Source organism: Lates calcarifer, linkage group LG13, assembly GCF_001640805.2.
Source record: "Lates calcarifer isolate ASB-BC8 linkage group LG13, TLL_Latcal_v3, whole genome shotgun sequence".
Lineage (NCBI taxonomy): Eukaryota > Metazoa > Chordata > Actinopteri > Centropomidae > Lates > Lates calcarifer.
The window spans coordinates 6679644-6700174 of NC_066845.1; the positions used below are offsets into that span (position 1 = coordinate 6679644).

Consider the following 20531-nt stretch of genomic DNA (forward strand, 5'->3'; position numbering starts at 1 on the left):
ACCCCACAACCACTCTAAAAGAAGTTCACACGCCCACACACACACACACACACACACACACACACACACATACACACACACACACACACACACACACAAACACAATTATTTAAAATTGATGAAGGATCAGATTATCTCTTACTGGTGATGTGAGCCTGCATTTTATCAAAAAGCCTGACACACTGACAGTATTCCTGCACAGCAGATGGAGTATCTATTGCGACTAATTACATCATACTGAATATAGTGGAACTACAGCAAAGTCAGGAGAAATTTTACTGCACAAAGCCAAATGAATTCGAAAATTCAAAATGAAGTCGCAAATCATCAAAATGTCTGTGTAAAAAAGGTTATTTAAAGTATAGTTAAACTACCAGTGTAAATTAATGTAATCTCGCTGCTCTCACACTGGGAATTTCCAGGAGGTGTGTGTTCCTATCAAAGCCACAGTCTGAGCAGTGTGTGTGAGTGATTGAGTGTGTGTGTGTGTGTGTGTGTGTGTCACCTGCAGCTGAAATCAAAAGTTGTTTACCCACATTGCTCAAGAGCTGGGACTTTCCTTACCTGAGGTGCTCTGCAATTTATTGGTGCAAACCCATTATGACACCTTTTAATTTACCATTTTCAAAGTCTCTCCAACATCAAATGAGGTGCTCAGAGTTGATATGTCAATATTACTACTTTCATAATAGCAGGTTATAGGTAGCCAAGATGGTTCTCTTTTACAGACCATCAGTGTGGGAGAGCTTCTCTTCTGCATGCACAGAATAATGGTTTTACCATCAGTGGGATCATATTTTAGCACAAATATTAAGTGAAAGTGGCTTCAACATGTCTAACGCCTCTAGCAGATGAGAGATTCATTAAGGAAGGGGTCGATGGAAAGTCATTGTTTTCATTTCAGTGGATGACCATTGCTTATGTGGGTGGTCAGGGCTCTGAGGATGGTCTGTTCGTGCAAGATTGTGTGTGTGTGTGTGTACATGAGCGGAGGGAAAGAAAAGGAGAGAGGTGCTGCCTTTGAGGATGCTCCCTGTGTGATTCCTCTCTCCTCCCTGGACACTGCTTGCTTGTTGTTTCAGTAAACAGAAGGGTCCAAAGATGATCCAAGACAAGCACACAGCCACTGCAGCCCACCCAGGAGCCAAGGTCAGGACCACTAACCTGCAGACACATGCGCACACTCATACACCAAACCCACCTCACAAATTATTTTCCAGGTCTAAGTTTTAGTTTAAGACTGAACTCCTTCACCTTGATGCTTGAAGAAAAAAAAAAAATCCAGTCTAACATGGCAATTGTTGAATCAAGATAGCAATTTTCCTCCAACACTGGATACGGCTGAACTCCCAATAAAAATATTTGAGTGAATTATCGGAAAGATATTAAAACCCCAATAGCCAATTACATACACTATGCATTTTTGACTCCATATTTCCATCAGTGGCTTTCTCTCTGAGCGTTTTCCATCTCCTTAATGTGCGGTACTTGTCAGTGCGACACCCCAGCATAAATATTTGAATATTTATGCTAGTTGAAATATTTCTGTGGCATAATTACCACCTTGTCCCTCAAACTTTGTTGCTGAGCACACAGAGATTCATTCTCACAGAGGAGTTTTAGGGGTAATTATTTCTCACAGGGGTAATAATACCTACCACTTCTCTCCCATCCAGGATGTAGGTCTTTGAAACTCAAGAAGATAATTCCAACCCTTCATCTTCTCCAAAAGAGTAGGCTGTCAGGAACAGGCTGCACTGTCAACGAGGGAAAGCAAACAAGATGAACGAAGAGGGACGGAGGTAGGGAGGACAAAAGAGAATAGAAGGTAGGGAAGAGAAAGGGTAAAAAAGAAATGGGGGAGTTTCAGAGAGAAAGAGGGGGATTGAAAGAGGGAAAAGAAAAGGCCAGTGACTTCTCTGACGGCCCAGTGCTCACATATGGCTAGGCTTTGCTTGTATAGCCTCACTTCAAGGCGAAGGGCCCTGCAAACATAAACAGTAGAGAGGCTGCAGCTGGAGCGGGGAGGCAGCCGCTTGCTTACTGAGACTTCTCTACACTAAACAATGGATCAAGTGACGCACAGGCCTTTGGCAGTGCAACACAGGCTCAAGCAGGTCAGAAAAGCCTTTCTTCCCTACGTTTATATCTCTGCTCTCTCAATATTTATCCCATGGGAAAACACACAATTTTCCATTCCTTTTGTTCTGAAAGAAGCAAAAGAGTAGACCTCCCTCCATCCTCAATCTCTCCCACCTTCAGGACAGGACAGGGTCAAAGAGGACAAGTGTCTTTTTGTGCGAAATTCCGAAATAAGACACTGTAATTTTAACAACTGCGCAACTCTGTCTAGAATTTCATCACTTGCTGGAGTGCCATCCAGGTGTTGGGAATGAATAGATTTAAGCTTAGTTTTGCACAGCCTCTCCTTCAGTGCAATTCATTGATATTCACACGCACGGCCTATTCCTAACTGTGTTGAGGAGAAGCAAACAAAATGGGGATTAGTCTCTCTTACTGAGTGCGTAACTGCATAAGAAACTTAGTTTGTACAAATCTGTGTGTGTCTGTGTGTGTGTGTGTGCATCTGTGTTATATCTCTTTTATGATGGGGCACAATGGGGAACGGAAGGGCCCAGGAGCCAGTGAATTAACCCAAATTACAGCTAACAGTTGCCTGGGTAACTGGATAGGAATGAGGGGCAAATGGTGTGTAATTTCCTAATGAAGGGGGGGGGGGGGTTCTTCTTTTTCACATTTAGAGACCTCCTCAGCCTGTTACCGTAACAACAGGAAGACTCTGTACCCCCCTAATGTAGTTGTTTGCTTGCTGAGTCACCTAAAAGTTTTTTTTATTGGTCGTAGATTCAAACTGCTTACCCTGCTCATCTATAAAAACCTATGATGGCCAGTTGGATACCTTTAAAGATAGTTATATTATTACAGTTGACCTGAGATGTGAACACTAAATATATACACGGATCAGCCATAACATTAAAACCACTGACAGCAGAAGTGAATAACATTCATCACCTTGTTACAACACAATGTTCTGTTGAGGAACCATGGGTCCTTCATTCATCTGGATGTTACTTTGGCACGTACCACCCACCTAAACATTGTTTTAGACCAAGCACACACTCACCAACATCAGGGGTCTCCCCCCGCAGGATAATGCTCCCTCCGCACCCCAAAAACTGCTCAGAAATGTCTCCAGGAACACGACAAAGAGCCCAAGGTGTTGACCTGGCCTCTAGACTCCCCAGATCCAATTGACCAGAATCGTGGATGATCCAGAACAGGTCAGATCCATGGAGGCCCCATCCCACAACCCACAGGAACCAAAGGAAGCCCCAACAGGTTAGAGCTGTTTTAAATAGGTCCCCCTGTATGAGGGGATGCAATACTAGGCAGGTCAGATTGGGATCTGGGGAGTTTGGAGCCCAGGTCAACACCTTTGGCTCTTTGTCATGTTCCTCGATATATTTCTGAGCAGTTTTTATGCTGCTGGGGGAGGCTCCTGACATTGGGGAGTATTGTTGCCGTTGGAGGGGTGTGTGCTTGGTTTGTGACAATATTTGGGTGGGTGGTACCTGACAAAGTAACATCCAAATGAAGGTCAGGACCAAAAGTTCCTTAGCAGAACATTGTGTTATAACGAGATGATCGATGTTATTCACTTCATCCACCAGTGGTCATAATGTTATGGCTGATTGGTGTATGTTTCTTGAGCCTTAAAGGTCCTCCAACTAATTTTCTAAATCAGCTCCCTGCCACAAGTGATGGGATCACACACAAACACACAATTGTCTGCCTAAAGTAGAACTGTTTTGCTTATTTCACTGGAGAGATTTCTGTATTTGTATTTTCATTTATGCTCAGTTAGTAAGGTGCTGTCACATATTTCTGTGAACCAATCAGGATTTAGCAACATCTAAATTAGAATTTGATGATGATTTGTTGCCTGGTTCCTGTTGATCACATGGGATTAAATAACACCCACCCAGTCCTGATGAAGCAGATTAGCTAATTTTTTTTTATCTTAAAAGCCTGGAGGTTAAATTGTCCTCCGAAATGTGACAAATTTTCCGAGTGATATAGAATATGTACACAGTCCACAGGGTTATCGTTACAAGGCACATTTAAATCAAATCCTTTGGATTTGGCTGGATCACTCACCTGTGGGTGTAGCTCAGCAAATGCAGCACAATAGGGAACTGTAGCCTCCAACCATACCTCCCTCACCTATGTTGTTAGGTGAAGAGGAGGAGGACAAAGGGAAAATTAATAAATTAGATCTCAATCATGGTCTTTTGAAAATATTTTGAAAAGTTTCTGCCAACTGAGATCATGAAAAACACACCCCTCTGACCCACAGTACCACACTGCTACCCACAAGCTAACTGTCAAGTCTGACTTTATATGATGGCTGGATCCTAGCTAGTTCCAGCAAATCCCAAATAATTAAATGTATGTATACACCCCAGAGTTCAAAAATATTGTTACATTGTACGGGAAAAGGTATGTAATGTTATAGATAAATACGTAGCTTTCCAGCACTTGAATGTTTGATGCATTTGAACAAGAGCTAGTTCTTTATCAGCGACAGTTTGCAGACCTTCTTAACACATTGCAGAGCGAATGTATGGAAACCTGAGCCTGGAGGCCCAGGTCAGCATGGGTCAACACTCATTCACAGCTTTTTACAAATCAAATCAAACTAGGTGTCACAGTATGACTTCTGCAAATAAACCCTCAGGGCCAGGGCTGTCCCTCTGCTGCCCTGTCTGACCGTCCAGTTTATAACAGACTTACATACACCCAGGTTATAGTGACAGGAAATATAAACAGACTTCTCACCCTGCCCTTGACACAAAGAGACAAGACACTAATGGGAGAGCTGGAATAACACACCGTCTCTTTGGTGGTATTTCTCCTCACTTTGTCTAGGTGTCGGAAATTGCACCGCACGGCATGTGGTATAATTAAATACAATCATCTGACTGACTTGAGACATTGTCACTGATCACTCATGGAAGCTGTACGTCTCACTCCACATCCTTGGCAGAATCCTGCAGTTAACATGAAGGATAAGAGAGCTTTGTTTGCCACTGAGCCATGTTAGCTGGCCTCCATTAGCCTCCAACCACCGTCAGTCAATTGGTGAGCCTTTCTATTGTAAGTAAAATGCTAAGCCTCTCTGCTATCTCACTTGAACCAGACTATGACTACAAAAAAAAGACAGATAGGGATCTGCAATTCTCAGTTGTGGGTGAAACAGAAAGAGAAAATCAGAGAGGGAAGGGTTTGGGGTTGGGATAAGAGAAAGGGCTGTTTATTCTCTTCTGTCTGATGATTTGAACAGGTGTGACAGATGTGTGGCCTCAGTATGTGTGTGTGTGTGTGTGTGTGTGTGTGTGTGGAGATACTCACGATCTACCACCCACAAGGTCTACATGCATACGCACACACTCATACTATTTAACAAGCAGCTTGTTCTGTTGAGGCATGTAGTCCTTTCTCCTGTTTATTGATAGCTATCAGCACTTTCTCATTTCTGCTAAAGAAAACACAACACTTACACAGAGCAGCTTTCTTTGGGGTTCTATTCACCTCAGTGCTGCAGCTGAAAGAGGTCAAACACAGCTGTGGGGTTCAGCACACAAATGCACACTCACCGACACATAAAAAACTATTTTCATCATTACTGTACAACTATGAGTTTGATATGTCTGTAACCTTCTTTTTTTTTTTTTTTTTTTTTTTGCTTTTTTAGGGTTGGTGGTCCACTATAGCATAGTTTGACACACACTTCAACTGAGAGATGCAAGAGATTGGACAAAAGGATGGATGTGAATTCTACTCCTCCCCACCCACCCCATTACCCCCCTCCTCTCCCAGCTCCACTGTCTGCAACTGCTTATTGTTATTTCACTAATAGCGCAGCAGCTTCCACTCTGAGGGGCGTTTGAGGCGCAACTGAGCAGAGCGCCACAGACTATCAGATTACTGTGCGGAGGAACCACACCATCTACACAATATGCACACTCTCACGGGGGAGTGGGAGGGCAGCGAGGGGTTCAGAGTGATGGAGACGTAACAGCCATTAAGGAGTTTTAAGTGATATCTCTGCGGGGGCCACCAACAGTTCTGGGGTGGCAGCCACGGTATCCAATGACGATAATGGCTAATGCCTACAGCGGATCGGTTTTCTCTGTCAAATCATCCACTTAACATCTTATCAGTGACAGTGACCTTAACATTTTTATAGAACATTTGGAACTGAACCAATTAGTTGATCAACAGAAAATAAATCTGCAACTATTTTGACAACTGATAAATGGTTATTTGATTAATTAAATCATTTTTCAAACATCTAATGGTTCCGGCTTCTCAAATGTGAGAATTTGCTGTTTTTCATTCTCTTACATTATTGTAAACCATTTTTTGTTTTTGTTTTTAACTGTTGGCCAGAAAAAATTGTTTGAAAATAATCCCTTAGTTGCAGCTGTGTATTATTACAAATTTACAATGTACTACTTTGATTTCTTTGTTTTTTTGGGTCAGTTTTTTCACTCTTTTATACATTGCATGTGCTCCATTGAGGTTGTATATGTTAAGTCAAAAATATAGACATAAAGCAACAGATGAGATAGTAATTCCATAAAATACGCAGAAGTTTCAATTCCCAGGGATCAACACCCTGTTTATTCAAGTCAACATTATGTCAGTTTGTCTAATTCAGGAAATTGATATTTCAAATACAGCGAGTAAATTAAAAAAGACATTTTAAAGTTGTATAAATGATATGCAATTTTAAAATAATAAAATATGTTGAGAAAAATTCTCTTTTAGAACTTAAAAAAAAAAAAAATTCTAATACGATCTAAAATGACTCTTGTGTATCATTTCTTCCACAGGAACTTCTCATTAGTCTTCCAGAGACTCTTGCTCTCCTCCTCTTCAGACCTACTTCTAGCTAAAAAGTTAGTGTTGACACAAACTCTCTGCACTTCTGCTGGGTCTGTTAGCCTGTTGATACTCTCCTCATTGCCCTCATTTAGAATGTCCCAGAAGTCTTTGCGACCACCCTTTGATGCCTGCACTGGTGTACTGACCTGGTGAGTAGTTGATGTGTGTGAGCTTGGAGAAGAGAGGGAGTCTAAGAGGCCAGAATCAGTACTGAGAGTGATTCTGGATGGAGAAGGTGTAGCGAGACATGTGTTTACTGACACTGACAATGCGGGGGGTGTTTTTGGGCCACTCCTCTGTTGTGCACCCCTGGGTTTGGGTTTGAACAAATCGTCAAGGATTGAGGTGTCTCCTATCAGGTCTGTGAGGAAGGAGCGATTACTTGAGGTGGAAGGGGCCTGTTGAGGAGGGGAAGGGGTCCGAGAATTTTCTCTCTGCCCTTGAAAAGTTTCTTTAATCCTGGAGGACGATTCTTGTTCTCGCTCCTTTCCCTGTGCTGCGGGTTTGGATGACATGGTGGACCTGCCATGGCTGAGGTCCGGAGAAGAAGGGGTATCTCTGTCTGTGTGGTTCAGGGAAAGCAGCAGCCTTCCCAGACCCCAGACCACTGCTGCTGGCCTGATCCACGCCAAGACCACCACCAGCTCTGTGGGCTCCAGAACTAGAAACACTACCCCTCTTTGTCCTCCTCTGTCCTCTGGCACTGCAGACCGTCTCCTCCTGCCCCTCTGACTCAGGGCTTGAAACATTACTTGGAGGTTCTAGAGCATTCTTTTGTGAGATCTTTTGCTTTTTCTGGGGTTCTAGAACATCATTTTGTGGGTTTTTAGGGTTTGTTTGGGGAACATGATTTTGTAGGATTTCAGGCTGAGGTTTGGGCCCCAGATTCTTCTGAGTGTATTTAGGCTTTCGTGTGGCTTTTGCAACATCCTTTTGTGGGGTTCTGGTCTCTGTGTGAGATTTTGTGGCAGCTGTTTTGGTGGATGTGGAGGAGGAAGCAGCTGAAGTGGAGGAGGTCTGTGCTGAATCAGAGTGTGGGAAGTGTTTTGTGACTGTATTAGCCAGGTCAGGGTAGTTCAGTGAAGTGTAATACTGTCGTAACCAGGCCAGTCTCTGGCTTGAGTTTCTGCTCAGGATCTCTACTGCAAACTGGTGAACTGAGGGGCATTTGAATTTTTCTGCCATTTCCTCCAGGTGCTGCCTACACACAAGCACAGAGAAGGACACAAAGACAAAAATGAGAATGAAAAATAATCCACGCCCAAAAAATGTGTTAGACAACGAAGATAGAAAGATCTTTTGTGACTAATATCTTCAGCTATGAATATACATCATTGTCACACATACAGTGAATATGAAGACAGAATTTGGAACATATGCACATACCATAAGGTAATTTAAATCGCACGCAAAACATCTTTAAAAAGCCACAAGGCCTATACTGTTAATCAGGTATTCTGTGGGTCTGTCACAGCCTAGCCTATGATGAATAGTTCTCCACATATTCAGGCTCATATCCAGATAGCTATGCAGCATGAGGTGTTTTTCCTGAGCTCCTAGGCAGTCATTAAAACTTCAGTCTAACCAGACTCGGGGACAGAAATACTTCAAAGTCACTGGTGGTATGGCAGCATTATGATGGTGTTATTACCATTTGTGGCTTTCACTGGAAAAACAATAAATAAAAGTTAACAGCAATAAAACACAACGTGCATGTGGCTTTAAATCATTAAACAGTGCAAGGTTAATTGAGGGGATATCAATATAACTAGTGTGTATTTTCACTTCCTGGTGAGCCTCTGGGCAGAGATACAGCCTTCTCCTTGGGGAGCGAGATTGGAGCCACAAAGGTGTCTGTGTGTCTGTATATGAGCATTTGGAAAGGTGGAGAGGGGGGCGGAGGTGATGCGGCAGGACAGAGGTGTGTGTATTTGACTGCCGTGTGTCTGTACATGAGTGTAAATGCTTGTTAGGACGTGTGTGCATATATCAGTGTGGGTTTGGAAGTCCTCGGGCGATCATTTTTGGTTAGTCTCAGGAGGGCTGTGGTTGTGGAAGGGAAAACTGCTGTGCTCCTTGGGCCTGAACATAACTGAGCAATCTACAGCATGATGCTGGGAAATAGGTGGAAGGGAAAGCTCAGAGGTGGTCTTGCGCTAAACACACACACATACACACAATTCCTGAGGCCCAGGTGGGGGCGCTCAACACTATATCTGTGGTGAGTTTTGGCCTTGTTCCCTACACTGCCAGGAATTCCTCCCTTCTTTCCTTTCCTCCCCACTATTCCACTTTTTTCAACTACCCCCTTTTATCCACTTCCTATCCAATCTACTTCTCTCTTCTTCTGCATCATATCTTATCTTCTACTATATGCTCCTTTTCTTTCTCTCTTCCTCTCTGCTTTTTTGTTTTATCTAAGCTGCTACCTCCTCTGTCCTTATCTCCTCAACTCATCACCTCTCACACCCTTTCAGTACCTGCGTATGGCCTGGGGAGTCTCTCCAGTGATGAAGGTGGTGTGTCTGGTGTGGTGCACACTCTTGCTGGCGAAGGTGACTGGATGGTCGACACTGGGCTTCTGCACACTGATGACAGCAGAATGAGGCAGACTGTCTGGTGGGCTTGCTGACAGACTCTGGTAAAAATCAAGCAAGATGCCTGCTATCAGTCCAACACAGCAGAACTCAACATTTGATTTGCATCACACCAAAGAATTTAACTTCCACTAGTCAGTACTGGTGGCTGAGATGTGTAGATGTACAGTTGTAAACATTCCAGGTCACAGGAAAATATGTATTTTTTAAATTTTCATTTTTGTCTTTTTAGTTGCCATCGATGCAGGATTGGCAGATACAACTACCATATCATACGTCTGAAGAATCACTGAACTAGATCTGTGTTACGGCGGTAAGTACCTCCAGGGTGCCTAGAAAGTGATTGGCTGGGAGCTGAGAGTACATCTTGCGTTCAAACACGTGTCGTACAGCAGCTCTGCTGATCATCTCCTCTGCTTTGCTCCCACCCACAACACGCTGGTTGGAATGGGTATACACCACCTCCTGCACATCCCCTTTGAACAGAAATATATGTCATTCATTTTAAAATAAAGTTGACTTAAAGTTAATACCATATTAAAATTAGTATTGAATCTGACCTAGTACGCTATCGATTGTTCCGGCCTTTCCTTTAGATGCTGGAGATGTCTGACTCTTCAGAGTTGTAAATGAAACTGTGTGTCTCTCTGTCCTCTCTGTGAAGTGACACCCTGTAGATCTTCCTTTCTTAACAGGAGTGCGTTCATCCTCTGAAGATGTGTATGTCTCTATGGCTTCTGTGTGTTTGGATCTGGCCTTGTTCCTCACACTGGTAGACTGCCTCTTTCTGTTAGAGTCATGACTTCCTCTCCCGCTGTCTTGACCTCTACAGTGAGAATTTAATGCACCTTTCTTGGGCAATGTGCTTGGCTCTAGGTCGAAATCCTCAGATTCATCAGAGTAACCCTCAAAGCAGTGTGCTGTGGGAACTGTAGTTTTGAGTTTGTTGGGCTTTTTGTCTGGTGAGAAGTTTTCATCACTCTCCCCCTCTACAGTAATGTCCTTATTTGTCCACCCCTTCAGACTCTGTCTCTTTCTTACAGCATCATCACTCTCTTTCAACAAAGAAACCCTCTCTTGTCTACCACTGCCTCCATTCCTTCTGTCTTCTCTGTCCAAACCACTGGAGATGTCCCAGGTTTTTGTTCTCAATTTCGGGACACAGACTGCATCATTCCCTGTATTGGATCTCTTGTTGATGCCAGAGGAGGTACACTCATTCTTTCCAAATTTTCCAAGATCCTCAGTGTCTGTGTCAGAAGGGCTTTCTTCTAAACTACTACCATCTCCTTTGCCTGACTCTGGTCTACTTTTGACCCTTTCAAGGAATCTGGAGAAACCGTGCTGTAAGAGGCTCATTCGACCAGGACCAGTGGCAGCACTTCCACCTCTGTTGCCATCCACTGCACTGGGATTTGAGGCTTTCCTCTTAAACCTCTGCTCATCCTCATCCTCCTCACTCCCACTGCTGAAGTCCAGCACCCCTTTGGGGACCTTTGAAGAATCCTTGTTCTCCTTGGCTGGTTCATCATTCTGTGCAACACACTCTGTAGATGGAGACTGTCCAGGTTCCTTGAATAAAACAGTTGACACAAACAGCTAAGGAAAAGTGGGGACAGACTGGCACAAAAAGTGGGTAGTACAGGAACAAGAAACTGATATGAAAAATGTAAATCAACTGTACATACACTGCGCGAGAAAGACTAAGCTGCAAAATGGTACCAAAAGACTACAAATTCTTCACTTCCCTTGTTCATGCCATCTTTCAGTGGACCAGGCCATGTGACATTGCGTAATACAAGACAGATGTTTGCAACAATAAATCACAATAAACATCAGTGCGACACATGCCCTCCATCATGATGTAATATGAAGAAAACAAAAGGGGTTGTAACATTTCCTGGAGTTATATGAATAGGCTTTTATGGGAGCGGCCACCAACAGTGATTCTAATTTCACAAAATTCGCCAACGAGATGACTCTTCCCCAGCTCTGCAGTGCTTGTGTGTGCTTACACGCCTCCAGCCTCGTCCTGTGCGTGTTAAGGCACCCCAGTGTATTCTGCACATTTGTGAGAATCTGAATGGCCTCAGCGGAGCAGCGGCCGTGTAAAAAAAAAAAAAAAAAAGGACAGTGTGCTGCACAGCACAGGCCTGGCTGGGAACAGGATGATAAGGGGTATCACTGTGTAAATAAATAGCTGAAAAGAGAAGACAGACTTCAGTGTGGTCTGCCCCTTCCATTAGGACAAGCAAGTAATTATATCCAGCTGTTTCACAGCATCAGTGAGAAAGTGAGAGGCAGACAGAGAGAACCTCATCCTCCGGTTTTGCTAAAATACAAAGAATTGAGTGTAAAAATATTTTTTGTGAGCCAAGGCCTTAAAGTGGTCCTCCACCCAAAATCTACCGCACTGCAATTTTTTAAAAGAGTATTAAATATTTATACTCTGAGTGCTCGGAAGGTTGCTGTAAAAAAGTTTGTAGTTTTCACACTTACAGAGAACAGGAGCTGTGGTCTGCTTCAGTTCAGTCAGTTACAATTACAATGGATTCCAAAGGTGTCAGGTTTTCGTGGCAAAAACCTCCATGGAAACACTCATAGCTTAGGCAAATACACTACTTTTGAGGAGATTTCCTGTTTTAAAATGGTAGCAGTGTGACATGAAAGTAGTATATTTTGAAATGTTTTGCTGAAAATATATCTGCTGAAACATACTGCGCAGAAGCGGTCTGAGATTTCCATTGATCTTTTTATTCTCTTTTTCCACCACATGAAACTATTCTTACTGCCTGAACTCGAGCTAACCACAGCTGCTGTAAGGAAACTACAAACTTTTTACAGCCACCTTGAAAGCCTACAATGGGGTGACTACATGATGCTGACAAGATAGGGGGTATCACTTTCTCCATGTTGTTCCTTTAAAAGTAATTTATCTCATTTCCTCAGAGCAGGAGCTGTTATTTCTCGTACATAAGTAATTTGTCACTGAGGAAAAAAACTCTTAAAGGCAATAGGAAGCTGATAAGACAAAGAAGAATCAAAGGAAATGTTAAATGAGAGTCAAATGATTTTGTGGGCTTTTTGGCTGACAGATAGGAAGGTCCCTGTTCGAGGCATTCCTTCTTTCACGTGGGAATGGGAGGATAAGTGGGCCGCCTGGGAGAGAAGATGGAGTGAGGGATGGGAAAGATGAGGATCCTGTGTTCTGGGGTCTCTGAGAACGGCAGAGTTACTCACGCTAAGTCCTTTCCTGTCCTCCTCCTTCTCTTCGCCTGTGTGTGTGCTGGTTGTCATTACACCGGCCTCCACTTGTCCTTCTCGCTGAGAGAGAGAGAGAGACACACACATTTATTACCACATTAACATGTCATTGTACAACATCAGTTCAGTGTTGTCACAATGATCAACAAAAGGCTTTGTTATCTTTCAGTTTTCAGTTTTACTAGGCTCAATGTTGCACTGATAAGTGTGTAAGTCTTGATATTCAGAGAGATAAATGTTTAGGGCCCTTTTCACTATATCTTGTACTATAACATAAGATCCAAAGAAATGTAATAATGTAAAAGTCTTATGTGAGACCTTGTAGTGTGACTGGAGGTATGAGTTAGTGGGATGAGGTGAGATAAGGCGGTATGCTACAGCAGAAAACATCAATCAAACACTAAAAAGGCATGTGAGCTATCTAACCTCTAATATCTTGCGTGTGAGACATGTTCCTTGAGTCTGCAGCCTGAAGAGGTTTTTGATCCCATACAGCTCCCCCTTATGGACACCGTGCCCCTGCACTGCCTCAAAATACCGTCTGGAACTCTCCTTGCCAATGACTGAACACTGCAATTGCTGAAACATAGAAGGGAACGTGGGGATATGCAGTTATAATAATATCTCCATGGAGCTCTCAACAAAATTTTCCATTGAAAGTAAAATCTTCTGTGCAATACATGCTAGCATGTGGAATCAGCCCAAAGTGTGAAGAAATGAAAGAGCTGCTAATTGGTGCCTAAATGTTGTAGATAAAACAAAGACTTGGGACTACTGAGATGCTCTGGTACAAGTTTTCTGTTATTACTGTATGCCCATCCTTTGTTTATATGTACAGTATATAAATGTAGAACTTAAAGTTATTCAGGAAAGTGTCTTGCTGAGATTACATTATGAGTATGTGGTAATAATTGTCAGGTACCTGTTTGTAAACTTGTCTGAGGTAGATAACCTCCTCTACGGTGCCCAATGAGATCAGCCTGAGAACAGTCACATCCCTGCACTGGCCAATACGATATGCCCTAAAGACACAGACACACAAACACAAACACACACAAACACACACAAACACACACACACACACACACACACACATGTTACATCAATCAGCAAAGAATATTATCAAGCTCTTGAATCCCACCACTGTGTGTGGTAAAACAGTAGTATGTCAAGATACGGGCCACAGCCTACCTGTCAATAGCCTGGAGGTCATTTGCTGGGTTCCAGGTGGGGTCAAATAGCACGACCACATTGGCCCCTACAAAGTTAAGGCCAAGACCACCTGCCCTGATTGAACAAAGAGTCAGTCATCAGCTGGTTTAAGGTTTTGAATATGTTTAAAATAAACAGTTGTTAAATATTCCTATATTGGCTTATCTTTACAATCTACATTTTTGAGTTAAAAGCACCACAAAAGGCCTCATGTGTAGACATGAAATATAAGAAAACACTACTTCTCTATCAAATTTTTATTTTTCCACTAACATGGTGGAAACCAGGCAGAGGTTGATGTGGGAGGAGCTGTTGAAATCTTTGACAATCTGGACTCTCTCTTTGGACTTGGTGGCTCCATCCAATCTCTTATAGTCCAGCCCTTCTGCCATGCAGTAGCTCTCCAGCACATCTAACAGCTGATAGATAGAAAATACAACAACTAATTGCAAAAGGTTCCAAAAACATTAATCAATGTGTAAAAACTGACAGGCTCAACTTCTATATCTGCTCTGTGAATCTACTCATCATCATCATCATGGTGAAGAGTTTATATGAAAGATAAAATGAAGATGCTATACAAACAAATGTAATAAAAAGTAATATCCCCTGGATTGTATATTTATAGATATACTACAGGGGCAGTATTGAGCCTTGCCCTGTATGGGCTCTGAATCCCAAAAAAGCAAAGCATAGGCAATGAAAGCATGACCTCATACCATCCACAAATGTTATCATACTGCCTCGGGTGACAGCAATTCTTAGACTCTGCAGAATATAATTATCATTAAAACTCACTAAGCACCCTCACTTATAAAATCCCAAGGCTTACTTATTAATCCATGTCATGAGAAAACCATGCCTCTTGCTACTGTTATTTCTGTAAACAAGTAATCTGCTCTAACAACAGTGGCAATTAAGAGTGTGTGTTCAAGCCTGTTGCTGTGTTGAAAGACTGACGGAATTAAAAAAAACAAAAAAACAATGAGTGTGCTCCAGCTGCGACACCATCTAACCTCTCTTTTGGATTACGCCACTGTAAGCCTCATATCATTTTGCCCTTACTCATCCAGCTCTCACACACCATATCTCTGCAATCACATGCACTCACACTCAAAAATTCAATATTCCATTATTTCAATACACACAATACACAGACACACAAACATGGCTCTCACCTTGGTTGAGAGAGAGAAAAGAAGTACTTTGTCTCTTTTTCGCAGATAATATTTCAGCAGCTTCTGCAAAACCTGAAAGGAATACAGATACATTAACATACACCAAAACAGCCCACAATGAGCGGAAGACTGAGCCATTCTTCCTAAACTGTACCTTCATTTTTCCACTGTACATTGGGTCAGACAGTGCCTCAAATGCTTCATCCTTACATCTCTGCACAAAGTCTGGAAACTTTTGGAATACCTTCTGACAAACGGCGCTCACATACTTTTCCTAGAGGAAGCAAATTAGCCAAGTTAGTGAACCAAATATGTACAATGTGGTATTAACTTAGGGAGTGTGGAGAATTTGACCAGGAGATACCTGTAATGAATGAGCATACTAAATAAGTGACATGTCAGTTACAATATGTTTGTACCTGTTTCTTGCTGGTTCCAGCAGTGGACTGAAGCAGCGCTACATGGTTGGCAACCTTCCTCAATATGGCCAAGTAACTAAAGTACAGCTCCTTTATCTGAACACCTTCAGAGTTTGCCTGCAACAAAAAAAATATTGTTATTTAAAGGGACCAGTACTTTTTTCTTCCAACCACACACATTAGAAATGTAATCAAAAGAATAATATAAGCATTCTTCACTGCATTTAAAGACTATCAATCAACAAGTGAATTCCAGCAGGCTCTAATACTAATACTGTATTACGCTCTATAGAAAAAGTACCTATGCAGAAATACAAGACTTAGCTTCTTATAGGTTAAGTTCATCTACATTAAACAAAACACTGTTTCCCGCTTTACCTCAACACCTTAGCATATAAAAAGCCCATTTTCTGCACATGCATTCCCTGATATTTTAACTGGAATCTGTAGAAAATAGCTCAACCCCTCCGGTCAAGTTTCGCCCAATACATTTCACGGCATGCAAGGGCACATGATGGTAAAAGGGATGAACTAACTTTATAGCAGCAGCTTCTGCGTGTGCGTCCACTTTGACAGCCACATTTCTCTGAGGACCTCAGCAGTAACGTCACATCTTCGGTATCCAGCACCGTCTGATACACAGTTTGCTGAAAGTCTGTCAGAGAGCAGTACACCACCTGGGATGAAACAACACAGCATTTATTTTAAGCATGCTTTGAGACACCAAAGACAATAGACCTTCACTCAATAATGGAATATTGTTGATGCTGAACTGTGAGTTTCCAGAGAACAGAAAGCCACTAAAATAAACTTACCCTGTCATTCTTCTTGGGTAGTTGTTCTCTGATGAGAGCTTTAGTCCTCCTGAGGAACCAGTGAGAGATCTTCCTCACCAGGGCTCTGACTGTCTTCCTCCCGGTAGCTAGGGCACGTTTGGTTGCACTGTGCCTCTGTCCTTGCTCAATTGGATCTGAGAATTTGTTCTTGAAATGTCCTAAGTTGCCAAGACAACCAGGTATGGCCCTAAATAGAATACAAAATACACATTATGAAAGTTGATGGGAACTATTTTCTGCAACAAGTTGTAAAACTGCAATCAAATTGCTTTGACCACAGGGAACAAAATGTCTGAAATGTGCATGTAAATATGCAAAAGATATATGAGCTATAATATAAAAGTCTTTTAAAATACCAGTCCATGACACACCACAGCTCCTCAAGGTTATTCTGTAAGATGGTTCCAGTGAGGCCAATTCTGATCTGATGGAAATATAAGTGCAAAACAAGCAACAAAAGCTTGGTCCATGAGCAAAGTTAAGCTTACTATGACAGACTTTACAGTCCTTAAAGACAAACACCATCTGTACTCTCCATCATCAGTAAATCCATAAACTCCCCCAGTTACCTACTAAAATAATAGCACGTATATAAAGTTGTCTGACCTTACATTTCAGCTCCTTCATGGCCTGAGTGATCTGAGAGCTTGGATTCTTTATCTTATGGGCCTCATCCACAACCACAGCAGACCAGTCTATGCTGCAGAGTGGGCACAGGTATATTCTTAGTCACAGTCCTTAAGTACCAGAAAAATACACAGCTCCAAAAATGAATTTGTCGCATATTATTGCTTGTGTGTGTCGAGCATGATTCTTACTTATTAAACTGATCCAGGCAAAGACGCAGGGTCTCGTAGGTGGTGAGAGCAATTTCAATGCGTCCCTTCTTAATGCGAGCCAGCTCCTCCTCTTTCCTCAGCCCGTGGACCACCACACACTGGAAATGACCCCATGTGTCCAGTTCATCTTTCCAGTTATAAAGCACTGACAGTGGGGCCACAATGAGGAACACCTAGACCAGATGATAGAAACACCAGTATCAAGCTAAGGACAAGACTCATATTTGTGTCTTTACATTATTGTTGCTCTTGACAGCATGCACCTGGTATTTGGAAAAAAAAAAGTCTTATACTATCATATTTCAACACCCACTTTGTTGGGTTTACTTTGCTTGGAGGGGATCTGACTCTGCAGAAACTGAGGCCTGTTGTTCTTGATGTCCTCCCATGTGCCTGTTTTGTGCAACACAGCAGCAAGAAAACCAATGACCTAAGACAAGATAGAAAGATGAGAAGATGACAAACCCAAGAGAATCATGTGAAAAAGAAATGCAGACATTTTAAACATTTTGAAAAAAAGTTTTGCAGCTAATGCACTTTTTACCTGTACAGTTTTTCCAAGGCCCATGTCGTCCCCCAGGATACAACCACTGGAACGGATGTAGTTGCTGTAAATGAACCTGATACCTTCCCTCTGGTAATCCCTCAGATATCTGTTGATAGTGTAAGGGACTCTGTCTCCATCAGCATCACTCAGCACTAACGGGACACGCAGCCTGGGGTCTGTGACGCTGCTGGGAAATACTGGTTTCTCCTGGGTTACATGATTCGGGTCTGATCTTGTGAGTTTTGAGACAGGTATGGCTTCCACCTCTTCTTCCTTCTCCTCCTCTGCATTTTTATTGTTGTCAGTAAATATAACCCATGCTGTGGTATCATTACTGTTAGACGTAGAGGACAGTCTCCGGATGGTGGCCTCTTGCAGGATGCCATCTCTAGGGTTCGGAGCCAGACAGCTGTCACCTTCACGCCATGCTGCTGCAAAATGATGTTAATACTGTATTCATTTACTGTGCTTTGCATCATAAAGTTTCTTAAGAAAAAGCTTAAATGACATTAAATTTTCAATAAAATGATTATTTAATTATCAAAAATAGTTGCTTAATTAATTTTCTGTCAATCGACTAATCAATACAAAACATCAGTAAATTCCATCTAGTACAGTCATTTGTCCCACTGGTCAAATATATCTTCTCACTTGTTGGTATATCACTGTTAAGTAGTTAACGCAAGTTGATATAGGAGACATGAGCTTCACAGACTTTACATATCGTTATTTTTGGAAAACAGTGGCCAACAGAAACGTTAAGACATGTTTTCCAAACCTTTTTCAGCTGTAGAAGTTGAAGCCATCAGAAAACACTGTGTGTTTCCTCTCTGGTCCCTTTTCCCTGTGGAGGAAAAGTCACTGTAGCTAGTTAGCTAGCTTCATTAGCTTAGCTTTCATTCACAACAAAGGAGAACGCCGCGGTTAGAAAAGACCAAGCGGCAGAGCTCACACGGGTCATATCATCCTGAGTTAATCGCTCATACTTTATCCTTCGTTTGTGTTCATTTATCTAACAAAAAGGTACAGACACACACAGCAGCATAACAGCAGCAGGAGCAGCTGCAGCTCCACTGCAGCCTGCTGGATGTTTATCTATCTTCACAACGAGTGCCGCACTTTCCGAGTATTTCAGCGATTTCAAATAAATTTAAAAAGTCCACGCTACAAATTGTAAATCACTTCAAGAATCTTTTTTGAACAATTCATATTTTCACGGTTCGACCATTTTTATTTCCGACACGAAATGCCACACTCGAACATTTTATTGAAAGTGCTGCATGGAATCTAAATTATCTTTCCATGAAGTAAATCAAAACGAAAGTACCTCAGTGACTTAATTAAAATGTGGTTAATAAATCTGAGTAACAGTGTAAAATAACAGTGATAATGTTTTCTTCACTTTTAAAACCATACATTCAAATAATATGTTAATGTGTCTGCTGCTACTTATAGTGTTTGTACATCTTCTCATGTAACATTATGTACAATTGTGAAATTTCATCATGCAACATATAAATAATATTAATATAGCTGCACAATAATAATAATAATAATAATAATAATGTATTTTTGTGTTCTTTTATTTGTTTTACATCTTCAGTTGTTTTTTTTATTAACATTATTATAATTTTATTGATCTAGTTATATCATGCCTTTCTGTTGTGTTTAATGCCTAGTAACTACTCTGGTAGTCTTGTCACAAGATTTTAATTGTGTAGGGTGCTCTGTGCAGGGGACATTTTGAACTTTGAGTGTATACAACCTAATGTATCCATGCAGAAAATATCAGTGAATATGGCTGCATAATTCCTGGTCTGACTTCCAATTTTATTTAACTTCACCAAAAGTAATAAAACATCTGCTAAGATGGTTTGCTCATTATATGGACAATAAAAACTTGCTTAGTGTATTTATCCACAAACCTTGAGGAATTAAAAACAAGATCTTTCTATGGGGCTGGGGTTAAAGTGTAGTGTGCAGATGCTGCCAGAGTACTGACACTGAAGAGACTCTTGGAGAAGAAATACAATAGTATCATCATATCAACCATTATTGTGCAACAGTCAAGAAAAGAACACAAACAAGTCCTGACAGACGGTGAAAGTGAAGGAAGTAGTTGAGTAAACGCACGTGAAAGACTTGAGACTTGGTGGTCTGTAGAATTACAGTAAAAGCAAAGCAAAAAGATATGTGTGTCTGTCGTCTGGGGTTGATATGAAGGCCATCAATAAGCTCACTTTAAGGTTATCTGCTGCCATGCAAAGCAGCTCTGTAAATACACAGTAACACTGTCTCAGTTCTCCATCCCCGGTTTGACTTTCCCTAAACGCTGGCTGTGGTGCTCCAGATGAGGCACGACAAGGTCCGCTTCTCGCCATGGTACACTGCCATACAAAAAAGGAACTTTTTGTTCCTGTTTTCTCAACACTGGGAATTTATAGGGCAGCTGCTGCAGATGTTCTCATAAAGAAAGCCCAAACACTGATGTCAAACGGTTTACATACTACACTAGGTCTCATACACACTTGTTCTCTCACTGAACCACAAGGGCCTTCTCTGGCCTCATTTGCAGTAATACATCACCGCTCAAGCAGATAGAGTTGGGATAAATAGATCATTGGCTGCAGATAACAAGTTCTCATCAAGTCATTTTTGATTTTGCAG

At 41.8% G+C, this 20531-nt stretch overlaps 1 protein-coding gene across 1 annotated transcript; it reads right to left on the reverse strand.

The window, feature by feature from the left end:
* Positions 1-5922: 5922 nt before the first annotated feature.
* ercc6l2 (excision repair cross-complementation group 6-like 2) lies at positions 5923-18959 on the reverse strand. Its single transcript, XM_018675279.2, is given in 21 exon segments — positions 5923-7544; positions 7546-8173; positions 9453-9610; positions 9891-10045; positions 10130-11141; positions 12810-12893; positions 13260-13412; positions 13756-13855; positions 14025-14120; positions 14319-14464; positions 15224-15295; positions 15378-15497; positions 15643-15759; positions 16179-16319; positions 16458-16665; positions 16835-16902; positions 17085-17178; positions 17297-17490; positions 17631-17747; positions 17862-18295; positions 18643-18959. Coding segments are annotated over 21 exon segments (4764 nt in total). The 5' UTR covers positions 18671-18959; the 3' UTR covers positions 5923-6905.
* Between the last annotated feature and the right edge of the window lie 1572 nt (positions 18960-20531).